Genomic DNA, 13,957 nt, shown 5'->3' with positions numbered 1-13,957 from the left:
TGCAAAACACATTGTGTTCTTCGATCGTCTATAAACAGAAAAGCCAAAACACAAACCAACCAGAATCATCAAAGATCCTTAACATACAGAGGAATCTCAAAATCAATTTCACGAAGCCTGGATAAATCAAACCCAAGAACTCAGCAAATCTAAAATTTCCAAACTGAGTCTAACAATTGGCGCTAAATACAACAATGGAATCTGAGGTTTGTAACAAGAAACATAGAATAAGTCAGTGACTAAATAAAAAGTGTGATGAAAAAGGACCTTGATGGGCAGATTCAGTTGCTTTCAGTTACGGGTGTTGTTCTGAAATGGATCGTGTTCCGACCAACGATGCCGATGAGTGGTTCTAAAAGTTACAGCCTTTGTTCTTACACCGATTTTGTTCTAGAAGTTCCCGGTTTTTTCTGAGACGATTTGTGTTCTTAAGATTAGGGTATTGTTTGGCAGGAGCTACAGAGTCCAGGGATATGGGCGTTGGGTTTTTCGGTTTTGTTTCCGTTCGGTTTTTTCGGTTTACGGTTTTTTGGTTTTATAAAAATGGAACCATAAAGAAACCATATGTAATTTGGTTTGGTTACGGTTCGGTTTTTCCGTTTTATGGTTTTTTCGGTTTAATCAAAAATGAAACCATATAAAAACAATATGTATCACAGTTTGGTTCGGTTTCGGTTTGGTTCTGGTTTTTAACGGTTATTCCATGCTTTTAAAAAATAAATAGTTGATACATAACTAAAAATAAGCATAAAAGTAATAGGAGATCAATAACTAGATCCCAATAAAGAAAAATATTATTGATCTTGTTATACAATATAAATTTATAACCTTGAGAAACTAATTACTAATTATATCTAATTATCTTAAATTTTTATAAAAAACCAAAAAAACCATTCGGTTTTACGGTTTTTAACCAGACTAAACCTAAACCAAATGGTTATTTAAAATGAAAAACAAACAGATTTTTAGATTTAACCATAATCAAACCAAACCATTTATTTCGGTTTGGTTCGATTCGGTTTTTCGGATTTCGGTTTTTTTGCCCACCCCTCATTTTTCATTATCGTTTTGGGCTTCTAATGGACCTTCTGATTCTTTCTTTAATAAACATTACTCGGCTTACTCCACACAGATAAGCACAATGGGACTTTGGATTCTAACTTCTTCCCTTTTTTGTACGCCATTTGTTGTTCTTCTTCGATTTTTGTACTTCTCTCTGTCACTCTCGAGCTCGTAAGCTTTTCTTCCATTTTCGTTCTACACCATTAATAAGTCAAAATTGATACTCTTAGACGCCAACCGTTCTATCTCCTTCGGTGAGAATCAATCAGCCATACCGCCGCCCCCGCCGCCATCTTCATCGATTTCTTCCGAGATTCAAGTGGATAGCTAGTTTGAAATTTGATAATAGGTCAATTTTCTATATAAATTTGGATAATACTGATACTCTTCGACGCCGACCGTTTTATCTCCTCCGGTGAGAATCAATCAGCATCGATTTTCTCCGAGATTGAAGTGGATAGCGAGTTTGAAATCTGATAATAGGTCGATTTTCTATATAAATTTGGCTCAAAGTCAGCTTCTGTTGACACCCTCTAATAAAAAGAGTAATTAACATTTTAATTTAGCTATCCACTTGCAAAAACGTTTTTGAACATTGTGGCTGAAGTCTGGTGGCTGAAACATGAAGAAAAACCTTTCTTCTACTGTGGAAGAGATATTAACAAACGATAGAATCATGTAAAATAATCCGAGCAATTTGTCACCAAACTAATATTTGTACCGAGTTTTCCTTCAGTTCTATTAGCTTTACCTAGTTATACTTCCGTTTTACTAGTTTTATTAATTTCACCTAGTTCTACCTTCTCGTACTAGCGTTACTTTGATTCTACTAAAATCAACCAATTGAATCATGAAAATTAATCCGAGCAATTTCTCACAAGACTGATAATTGTACCTTGTTTTATCTAGATTTACTTGAGTTTTACTAGGTTTACCTAGTTTTACTTGAGTTCTACTAGCTTTACCTAGTTTTACTTGATTTCTAATATCTTTACCTAGTTTTACTATCATTTTACTAGGTCACTAGTTTCACCTAGTTCTACTACATTTAATTTAGTTCTACGAATTTTACATAAATCCCAAAATGGCAATTTAATTTCAAAGCATTTCTGTTGCTAACTGTGGATGTGATATTAACAAACGATAGAATCATGGAAAAAAATTCGAGCAATTTCCCATAAGACTAATATTTGTATCTTGTTTTATCTAGTTTTACTTCAGTTCTACTAGCTTTACCTAGTTATACTTCCATTTTACTAGTTTTATTATTTTCACCTAGTTTTACTAATTTCACCTAGCTTTTCTAGTTACAGCTAGTTCTACCTTCTCGTACTAGTTTTACTTAAATCCAATCTATTAACAACCGATTGAATCATGGAAAATATTCCGAGCAATTTCTCAAAAGACTGATAATTAGACCTTGTTTTATCTAGTTTTACTTCAGTTCCACTAGCTTTACTTAGTTATACTTAGTTCGACTAGTTTTACCTAGCTCAACCTTCTCTTACTAATTTTACTGCAGTTCTACCTTCTCGAATTAGTTTTACTGTATTTCGACAAGTTTTACCTTAGTTCGACTAGTTTTACCTAGTTCTACCTTCTCGTACTAATTTTACTTCAGTTCTACTTAAATCCAATTCATTCCAAAGCATTGTTGTCGTTTTCTCAACTGTGGATGAGATATTAACAAACGATAGAATCATGGAAAAATAATCCGAGCAATTTCTCCCAAGACTGATAATTGTACTTTGTTTAATCTAGTTTTACTTGAGTTCCACTAGCTTTACCTAGTTTTACTACCGTTTTACTAGTTCACTAGTTTCACCTAGTTCTACTACATTTAATTTAGTTCTACGAATTTCACTTAAATCCCAAAACGCCTATTTAATTCCAAAGCATTGTTGTCGTTAACTGTCGATGTGATATTACCAAACGATAGAATCATGGAAAAAAATCCGAGCTATTTCTCACAAGACTAATATTTGTACCTTGTTTTATCTAGTTTTACTTCAAGTCTACTAGCTTTACCTATTTTTACTTCCGTTTTACTAGTTTACTAGTTTCACTCAGTTCTACTAATTTTACTTATATCCCAAAACGCCAATTTAATTCCAAAGCAAGGTAATACTAGGTAAACAGAAGTAAAACTACTAAGAGAACATAAAACTAAGTAGAACGTGGTAAAACTGGAGTAAAACTAGGTACAACTGAAGTAATATTAGGTACAACTATTAGTCTCGTGACAAATTGCTTGGATTATTTTCCATGATTCTATTGTTTGTTATTATCTCAACAATTGAGAAATCGACATTTACTTTAGTGCTACGAGTTTTACTTAAATCCCAAAACAGCAATTTAATTCCAAAGCATTGATGTCGTTTTCTCGACTGTTGATGAGATATTAACAAACAATAGAATCATGGAAAATAATCCAAGCAATTTGTCACGAGACTAATAGTTGGACCTAATTTTACTTCAGTTGTACCTAGTTTTACTCTCGTTCTACCAGTTTTACCGAGTTCTACTTAGTTTTATCTTCTCTTACTATTTTACTAATTTCACCAAGTTCTACCTTCGCATACTAGTTTTACTTTAGTTCTACTTAAATCCAATCTATTAACAACCGATTGAATCATGAAAAATAATCCGAGCAATTTCTCACAAGACTGATAATTGTACCTTGTTTTATCTAGATTTACTTGAGGTTTACTAGCTTTACCTAGTTTTACTTGAGTTCTACTAGCTTTACCTAGTTTTACTTGAGTTCTAATAGCTTTACCTAGTTTTACTATCGTTTTACTAGTTCACTAGTTTCACCTAGTTCTACTACATTTAATCTAGTTCTACGAATTTTACTTAAATCCCAAAATGGCAATTTAATTTCAAAGCATTTCTGTTGTTAACTGTGGATGTGATATTAACAAACGATAGAATCATGGAAAAAAATCCGAGCAATTTCCCATAAGACTAATATTTGTATCTTGTTTAATCTAGTTTTACTTCAGTTCTACTAGCGTTACCTAGTTATATTTCCATTTTACTAATTTTATTATTTTCACCTAGTTTTACTAATTTCACCTAGTTTTTCTAGTTACATCTAGTTCTACCTTCTCGTACTAGTTTTACTTTAGTTCTACTTCAATCCAATCTATTAACAATCGATTGAATCATGGAAAATATTTCGAGCAATTTCTCAAAAGACTGATAATTGGACCTTGTTTTATCTAGTTTTACTTCAGTTCCACTAGTTTTACTTAGTTATACCTAGTTCGACTAGTTTTACCTATCTCAACCTTCTCGTACTAATTTTACTGCAGTTCTACCTTCTCGAACAAGTTTTACTGTAGTTCGACAAGTTTTACCTTAGTTCGACTAGTTTTACTGTTGTTCGACTAGTTTTACCTAGTTCTACCTTCTCGTACTAATTTTACTTCAGTTCTACTTAAATCCAAATCATTCCAAAGCATTGTTGTCGTTTTCTCAACTGTGGATGAGATATTAACAAACGATAGAATCATGGAAAAATAATCCGAGCAATTTCTCCCAAGACTGATAATTGTACTTTGTTTAATCTTGTTTTACTTGAGTTCCACTAGCTTTACCTAGTTTTACTATCGTTTTACTAGTTCACTAGTTTCACCAAGTTCTACTACATTTAATTTAGTTCTACGAATTTCACTTAAATCCCAAAACGCCTATTTACTTCCAAAGCATTGTTGTCATTAACTGTGGATGTGATAATAACAAACGATAGAATCATGGAAAAAAATCCGAGCAATTTCTCACAAGACTAATATTTGTACCGTGTTTTATCTAGTTTTACTTCAGGTCTACTAGCTTTACCTAGTTTTACTTCTGTTTTACTAGTTTACTAGTTTCACTCAGTTCTACTAATTTTACTTATATCCCAAAACGCCAATTTAATTCCAAAGCAAGGTAATACTAGGTAAACAGAAGTAAAACTACTAAGAGAACATAAAACTAAGTAGAACTTGGTAAAACTGGAAGAACTGGAGTAAAACTAGGTACAACTAAAGTAAAATTAGGTACAACTATTAGTCTCGTGACAAATTTCTTGGATTATTTTCCATGATTCTATTGTTTGTTATTATCTCATCAACAGTTGAGAAAACGACATTTACTTTAATGCTACGAATTTTACTTAAATCCCAAAACAACAATTTAATTCCAAAGCATTGTTGTCGTTTTCTCGACTGTTGATGAGATATTAACAAACAATAGAATCATGGAAAATAATCCAAACAATTTGTCACGAGACTAATAGTTGTACCTATTTACTTCAGTTGTACCTAGTTTTACTCTCGTTCTACCAGTTTTACCGAGTTCTACTTAGTTTTATCTTCTCTTACTAGTTTTACGTCCGTTTACCTAATATTACCTAGTATTACCTTTGTTTACTTCCTTTACCTAGTTATATTTTCGCTTTACTAGTTTCACCTAGTTTTATTAGTTTTACCTAGTTCTACTGCATTTGATTTAGTAGATGAAATATTACAAACGATAGTTTTACTAATTTTTAAAAGATAGAATCATGGAAAATAATCCAAGCAATTTGTCACGAGACTACTAGTTGTACCTAGTTTTACTTCAGTTCTACCAGTTTTACCGAGTTATACTTAGTTTTATTTTTTCTTACTAGTTTTACTTCCGTTTACCTAGTATTATATTTTTACTCCAGTTCTAACAGTTTTACCGAGTTCTACTTAGTTTTATCTTCTCTTACTAGTTTTACTTCCTTTACCTAGTTATATTTCCGTTTTACTAGTTTCACCTAGTTCTAATGCATTTGATTTAGTAGGTGAGATATTACAAACGATAGTTTATCTTGTAATTCTGTTTACTTCCTTTAACCACTTTTTATACACATCTTTTACATGTTTTATTAGCTTATCTTGTCATTTTCATGTAGTTTAAGGACTGTTTGTGCATTAGACTAGGATTTGCATTGCAGTTGCATTAAACAGGTGAATTGGATTCAAGAAGCATGGAAATAGCATCTGGGCTGAGAGGAGTGCAACCATTGAAGCAAATAGGAGTTGAATCAAGGAGATGACCAGCAAAGGATCAACCACTCGACCACCACTCTTGAAGCACTCGACCGTTTGCATCTAAAGCACTCGACCGTGTGCAACTCGTGGACTCGACCGTGTGATACTCAGGGACTCAACTGTTTGGAAGCAAGGGAAGGGACCACTCGACCAAGCCACTCTACCGCTTGTGGTCGAGTACATCGAACCGACTTTCTATTTTGTCAGCTAGCCAAATAAGGGCTTCCTTCCCTCACTATATATATCCCTTGTACCCCATGGCCGCCCACAACACCATCTTTTAGGAAAAATCACATCAGTAGCCACAAAAAACCTTAGTTTTTACCCCTTAAAGGTTTTTAGCTTTGAATATCATCTTACAACTTTTATTTACTGTTTCTCTCAGATTTTAATATCTTGTAAGTCTCATAACTTTCTGGGTATTGAGAATATGAGTTTACTTCTTTATATAAAGTTGTTATTCATCATCTCATCTATCTTATCATGCTAGTTTCATCATTTTCTGGGTTTATGTTCATCATCATCATATTTTGTTCATCTGAGTAGTGAGTTAGGATTCTGGAGATGGATTAGGCTGGTTTAGGGTTGTGGTAGTATGGAATGGTCAAGCTTGATCGTTTAAATATCTCTCCTCGGTTGGTAGTTCTCTAAGTTGTTCTTATATCTGTGAGGGTAAGAACAGATATGAAGCTTCCTAGCATCACACCAATGTCTAGGTTGTTAGATAAAGCCAACACTGGAGATTACCATGCTTATCCCAAGAGATTGGTTGCACAATGTGTTTTTTGACAAGCAATGGTTTGGTTCTTAATGCCTGTTCAGTATGGTTTCACCAATGAGAGTTGGGTTAGGATGTTATTGTAACCTGATCACTTCTGTCATGAGAGTGAATTAGTGACTCATTGAGATCATTGTCTAGAGATAGCTCATGTTTGATTGAGGTTTGTTGACCAGTCTAGATAGCCACAACTTGAACACCAGCCCATGAATCCATCTCTGGAAGCCTTCTTTGTCATTTGATTGTTTACTAATTGCATATTATCATGTTTCATTGCATTCTGTTTTGTTTTAAGTTGTCAAGATTGCATATGTTCTTCGTATCTACCCACACGACCTAGTCACTCGACCAGTCACACGGTCGAGTGCTTGATCGAGCACCTTCGGGTTGTTCATCTATTTTCTGTTCCATTTCAATTTACATTTTGCATCTTTACTTTTTGTTTACTGCTTTTACTTATGTTCGTTTAATTTCAGTATTGCTTACCTTGTTTACTTGCACTTACTTTCTGTTTCAAGCATTTTACTTTCTGCATTTACATTTGTTTTATCAAACTGTTTCACCAAAACCATTTTCATATTTGTCTTGACTTGATTAATTGTTACATTTTGATTGCATGCATATACACACTTTATGGATTGACATCCTTTATGCTACAACTACATACCCTGCATCTGATCATCATCCATACTTGTTTGTTTGATTTTGCATCATCCATTCATTGCATAAGGATTAGAAAAACATTATGTTTCAAGAAGCAAGATATATTACTTCTCATTATTCAGCTGAAGTTAGGTATCGAGCTATGGTGGCATGTCTTGCAAAGTCAATTGGGTATCGAACAAACATTTCCAACACGTGTCTTATGTGATAGTAAAACTGCAATTCATATTATTTAACCTCCAGTTGTTTACAAGCGCACTAGAGACATTGAGCCAGATTGTCATGTGGTGTATGTGATGGGATTATTAAAAACATCATATTGGTACTGAAGATAAACTAGCCTATATCTTAACTAGGAAAAAATTTCGGTCCTATCCTCAGTCCAGGGTGGTTTAGAGGGTGTGCGACCAGCGAAAATGTGCAGTTGGTCAAGTATGGTTTTTATAAATAAAATTTCTACGATATATTTGTTACGATTTTTCACCATAAATTTCTACGAAGTTTATAGTTTTATATAGTTTCTAAAATTTCTTGATAAGGAAGGTTTATTCCAAACTTCTATGTAAGTGTGCACAAACTATATACTCTTCAATAAAATTATTATATGGTTGTAAAAGTAGACTAAATTTTTGAACTATGATTTTATATACAAACAATAAAATTTATATATATACTACCATCTACACTGTGGTAATTTATTAGCATTTTCTATATTATTTTTAAATTTCACATATAGAAAAATATTTTCTTGTAACATGTAACACAACCATTATTATAACCAACAAAAAACTTAATAGTAATACCAGAAAGAAAAAAATTGAAGCTCAGAAACTTTTTCTCATGAGTTGCTTTGACAATAGCGACCAAACTTGTAGGAAGCATCGAAAATCTTCATTACTAAATGGAAAATAGTTGTGCCTCATCTCTAGAAGGTTCATTAAAATTTTGAGATCATCTATATACAACTGGTCCTCAGAGGGTCACCATAAATATGTTGTTAATTGAACCGGCTTTGGAACCAGTTAATTGATTAATACGACATACATAGGATGATACGATCTGGATTGGTTGTATTTGACGATTTTAATAAATTAATGAATCTACTAGATGGGAGGCACAGCCGGTTGCCATTTCGCGAGAAAATTCTTAATGCACCTTACAAGTTTGGTCGTTGCTGTCAAAAGAATTCATCAATGCAAAATATCATCCCCTATCTTTGTAGGCGCTGAAGGTGGTGGAAAAATAAAGGTAAGAGTGAATTAACAAATATGAAGAGCAAAAGAAAGCGAACAATTGGATTATGAGGAGTAGTTTATTTTCTTTGAAAGAGGGGTTGTCAATACATTATCCAATTCTTTAAATTTATACAAACCCTAGTCAACTAGCATAAATGTATTGCAATTCATAAGTAGAAATAAATCATATGTTGATTATTTTAGATATACAAATAACAATTAAACAACACCCGGGCGTATACACACCACACATACAAATGATGTGGTGTGTGTGTGCACAATGATGTGGTGTGTGTACGCGCGCGTATGGTTTTTGCTATATAGAATCTTTTAATTCATTAGTATAGATAACTAGCTTAAATGTATTGCAATTCATAAGTAGAAATAAATCATATGCTGATTATTTTAGATATATAAAGAACAATTAAACAACACGTGTGCGTACACATACCACACATAGAAATTATGTGGTGTGTGTGCGGGCGCGTATAGTTTTTGCTATATAGAACCATGAAATTCATTAGTATAGATAACTAATTTATGATGTAATTTATCATAATATATATATATATATGTGTGTGTGTGTGTGCGTGTGTGTGGTGTGTGTACGCTCGCGTGTGGTTTTTGCTATATAGAACCTTAAATTCATTCTATTAGATAACTAATTTGTGATTTTTTTATAACAATTTTTTTTTTTTGAAACACGCTGATAATAATGAAAAATACAATAGGGATCTCCAACTTTTCAGAGTTTATATATACTATATATTAAGATACTTGTTCAAAAGTTAATATTTTTATAAATATTATATATATATATAATCAAATTTATACTTCATTGTTTATATAAAAAATCTTTTCAATTTATGGAAATAAAATAAAATTCAGTATTAACCAAACATTTAAAGCATAGAAATCATATCGATTATTCTTGTTTAAATGGAAACACATGAAAAGGTGTTAAGAATAAGTAATCTCAATTTAGTCAAAAATGTAAACAATGAGTTGATTATGTAATGCCTATTATATTTCTTTACATATCTTCAGCCAAAATTAGTTCCTTTCTGAGTCACGTTAAATGGGTTTCTTGTACTGATTCAACATGTATGTGCATCAATGAATCTAGCCGAGGAATTGAAGATGCCAAAACTGACCGCATAAGCGACATGTAACATGGAAATTTAGTTCCCATACATCCTAGAAAAGTCTCCATTCTTTCGGTTGTTTTAATGTGGATTCAAGTCTTAACAGAGGAATCTACAAAATTTCTAGTCGTTTCTTATTTATTATTGTTAAGACTATATTGAACACAACAAATTGCTATTTAATTTCTTATTACTATTTGTGAGTCCAGTTAGTCGTAAAATAATACGCAAAAATGTAGAGTTCGTTAAACATTTGCCGAGCATATGCTTGAGCTTTGGACTTTCGTTTACTTAATAGTCTTACTGATACTTTAACAGCTTTTGAGTTGATCCATGATTGTAACAGTGCCACTTTATGTACACCTGATTCTTCATGATATATGCATTTCCCAAAGTATCAGTTTCATGTTCCCAGTAATGCTCACAAGAATATTAATCAATCAGTTTCATGTTTCCAGTAATGCGCACAAGAATATTAATCAATCCTCAAGAGGATCATAAACATTGAGCATTTTACCAGTTTAGACTTGTTTTTCCAATTAGCAAACAGTCCCGACGTTGATAACAACAAGTCATTCCTATAACACAAATCTTTGCTTTCTCCTTTCTCCAACACCCAACTAAAACCAATCTTAGCCGTTTATGAATGTTTTCCGGAATAAACTCAACAATAAATATAAGAGCTAGTGTTTAGGCGGGCAAATAAGACTCCAGCATCAATTTGGCTGGTGAAGGTGTAAGAATCTCTACGATCAGGTACGTGTATTTCCACTCATTCTCGGCCTTGTCTTTAAACATCTCCGCATACACTTTCCCCCCTCCTTGAGGCCCACGGATGTAGAAGTTTACCTGAAGCATTTTCAATTTTGATAAATGTTAAACAAGCTATTCTGTAGTCTGTTTCCTCCGATTTTGTTCTCAAGCAAGGATGTGACTCCAAGGCCACAAGGGGGTGAATTACCTCAACATGCTCAACTCCGTCTTCATCTGTAAATACTCTGTTGGGTATACGTTGACGAGCAGCTCGGTTTCTAGTTTCTTGTCCGTAGCCTTTGATGGGGGATCCAATCCTAACCCTCACCTAATTAACAAGACAATCTCTGCATTAACACAGATGCTATCTCATTTATTTAATACACCACCCTTCCGATGGAGTTACTTTCTTATTATATTACCTGACCATCATCTTGAATTCTCTTAAGGGCTTTGTCAAAGATCTTGTACCTAGAATATAGAATGGTGTGTCTTTAGAGTAAGACCAAATCCTAGTGTCCTAGCAGATAAAATGAAACTAGAGGTTCACAAGTCTCACTCTTTTGGTTGAAAGATGAGCTCTTTAAACACACCGTAGCCAGCAGCTCCGGCAACCGCAAGCCCAGCAAGAATAACAAGACTGTAGGAAGCACCTTCTGTAAAGGTCACCGGTTTCTCAGGGATGTGGTATGTAGGAGAATCAAAAGGATCCTCCACAGTCGTCACATCTTTCTTAGCCTGTAAACACACAATTTTCAAAGCAGGCATTAAGTAGCTATGCATATTGGGATATAAGTTGTTGTCTGTCGGTTTTGATGTTTTGCGTTGTGATAAGTGGCGAACACAGAGCGTAGGAGAAACTTGTACACAAAAATGTTGAGGAGGTCAAAAGCATATTGTTATGAACGAACACCTTATTCTGCTGATTCCCAGGTTCTTTAGAAGTTCTTGATGATGCAAAAGATCTAGCAAGGTAAGATGAGTTGATCATCTTTGGAAGAGTTGTTTCCGTACATATACTTGCTTGGGGTCGAAACAATAGTCCTGCAAACAGAGATGATTGTCAGAACAACAACTACACAAAGACTGGGATTTGAAGTTTTATAAACTACAACACATGATGATAATTGCTGACCCTTAGCTCCAGTTGAGTCCTGCATAAGAAAAACTCGATGAGAGAGAGCTATTAAACTAACAGACTGAATGCCCCCAAAAGGGTAAGGGTGTAAGTAGCAAACAAATGTTGTGTTTACCAGACTCGTGAGACCCGAACTAGTAATGGTCCGCCTTGATGCTCCGCTTTGTAAAACGCTTATCAACTTCATATCGGAAGGGAGAAAACAAAAAATAAATATATATAACAATTAAGGATATATTTTGCAAAGACATTCTTATTACTAGAGACTAGAGAGATTCAATCAATTCAAACAGGACTAGAAAAGAAAAGCATTCACCCGAGACATATTGGAAAACTTGTACTAAGCCTAGAGCTATGTGTAGATTATGCAAGTCAAGTTCCGCCAGAGTAGGGAAAAGAGTAATAGATGGAATACAAAATCAAAATCACGCAAAAGGAAGGAGAAGGCAGAGAGAAACCGATTTTGGGAATCCGGAACAAGGCTGTGAAGAAGCGGAGGAAGAAAACGAAGTAAGTTTCGATTTGGATTGGCGGCCCATGGCTATCGCTGATCTCCTTACAAGGTTCATCATCATATATCTGGGTAGTGATAGGAGCGAGGAGGAGAAAGACTGAAACTTGAAGCTTCTTCTTTGCAAAAAAATCCCACGACGGAAGTACGAGCGAGCGAGATTGATGAGCAAGGCGAAGCCGCTTCTTCTGTCGTCGACTTCTTCTGGGGTTTTTCACAGTCACTGGGCAATTTTGGTTTGGGCTTGGGGTTTTATTAGGTTTGGCCTTAATTGCGAGACTAAATCACAATTATTTGTTTTAAATGTTTTAGATAAATTCATCACAAGCATTCAATTTCAAATTGTAAATTTTAAAATACTGTATATTATTCCATAGTATTTTATAATTTATTAGTTTATTCTTTTTTCATGTAATAAAATATAATGTGTTCTTCCATATTTTTGTTATTTAGTTAAATTAATATTCAATTTTTCATAATTTTAATGTAATTCGTATTATTCAACTGCTATAGTACTATCAATCAAGCTAAAAATACTCAACTGTTTTTTTTTACCACATCATCTTTTATATTTGCTATTTTTAACCGTTTTTCTACCATCTCGTTTAAACGTGGTCACCAATCAAATCCATTTACTTATAAATTATCTATCTTGTTGAAACCCCCATTTGGATATTTTGGCTGAACCATTGCTACAAGACGGTTTCAAGTTTCAATAGGATACATGTGAGAGGTGGCTAGAAAACTTTTTTTCTCCGGAAAATATTTAGGTTCACCCCTAGCAGTGAACACTTTTGTCACCTCCTCTTTTTCAACCAATCATATTATGTCACCTAATAAAAGGTTATACGTCGGTTTGATTTATAAAAAAAATATTTAGATTTTACAGTTAAAAAAAACTATATGTCAGTTTAGGTTAACAAATGAGAATTAAAGTTTAGATTTTACAATTAAAAGAGATTAAATGTCGGTTTGGATTAACAAATGAGAATTAGATTTTAGATTTTACAATTAAAAGAGATTACATGTCGGTTTGGGTTGACAAATGAGAATTAGGGTTTAGATTTTACAGTTAAAATTAAAAGAGATTATATGTTGGTTTGGATTGACAAATGAGAATTAGGATTTAGATTTTACAATTAAAAAGTATTATGTCGGTTTGGATTGACAAAATGAGAATGAAAATTTAATTTTTTCAATTAACAGGAATTATATATTGGTTTGTTAAGTTTAATTTTTAATTATGAAAATATTAAAGCAAAATGGAAAAAGAAGAGATGTTGATGGTGAAGGACGTCAACGACGTTAAAAGAAAAAAAAACTAATTTTTCTAGTTTGTTTTATCGTTTGATTTAATCTAATATTACGTGATATCTTTTTATTGGATAAAAGGAAGGGAGGTAAACAAAAGGATATAACTTAAAGGTGAAGGGAGATTTACTAGAATAGGACATTAATTGTGGTTTATTACTCGAAAGGAGGGTAAGTACGAAAAGGGAGGGACAAGGTTTAACCTAGCCGTTCAAGAAATTGTAAGCTCCCTAGAGCTAAAGGACGTCAACTGGTCTGTACCACCATCATGCCACCATAATGGACATGATCA

At 33.4% G+C, this 13,957-nt stretch overlaps 1 protein-coding gene across 1 annotated transcript; it reads right to left on the bottom strand.

The window, feature by feature from the left end:
- LOC104777610 (probable mitochondrial import inner membrane translocase subunit TIM21) lies at positions 10,426-12,589 on the bottom strand. Its single transcript, XM_010501889.2, has 8 exons — positions 12,302-12,589; positions 11,959-12,024; positions 11,841-11,859; positions 11,619-11,749; positions 11,265-11,443; positions 11,128-11,176; positions 10,914-11,033; positions 10,426-10,801 (listed from the first exon to the last, which is right to left on the bottom strand). The coding sequence occupies exons 1-8, from the start codon at positions 12,416-12,418 to the stop codon at positions 10,643-10,645; spliced, it is 840 nt and encodes a 279-aa protein (XP_010500191.1). The 5' UTR covers positions 12,419-12,589; the 3' UTR covers positions 10,426-10,642.

This window comes from Camelina sativa, chromosome 3 (assembly GCF_000633955.1).
Source record: "Camelina sativa cultivar DH55 chromosome 3, Cs, whole genome shotgun sequence".
Taxonomy (NCBI): domain Eukaryota; kingdom Viridiplantae; phylum Streptophyta; class Magnoliopsida; order Brassicales; family Brassicaceae; genus Camelina; species Camelina sativa.
This window is presented reverse-complemented; position numbering and strand designations above follow the sequence as displayed.

Coding starts and splice junctions, on each gene's coding strand:
- LOC104777610 (XM_010501889.2), bottom strand. CDS start 12,418: ATGATGATGAACCTTGTAAGGAGATCAGCGATAGCCATGGGCCGCCAA. Junction 12,025..12,301: donor GTTCCGGATTCCCAAAATCG/GTTTCTCTCTGC, acceptor TCCGATATGAAG/TTGATAAGCGTTTTACAAAG. Junction 11,034..11,127: donor GAATTCAAGATGATGGTCAG/GTAATATAATAA, acceptor CTTGTTAATTAG/GTGAGGGTTAGGATTGGATC.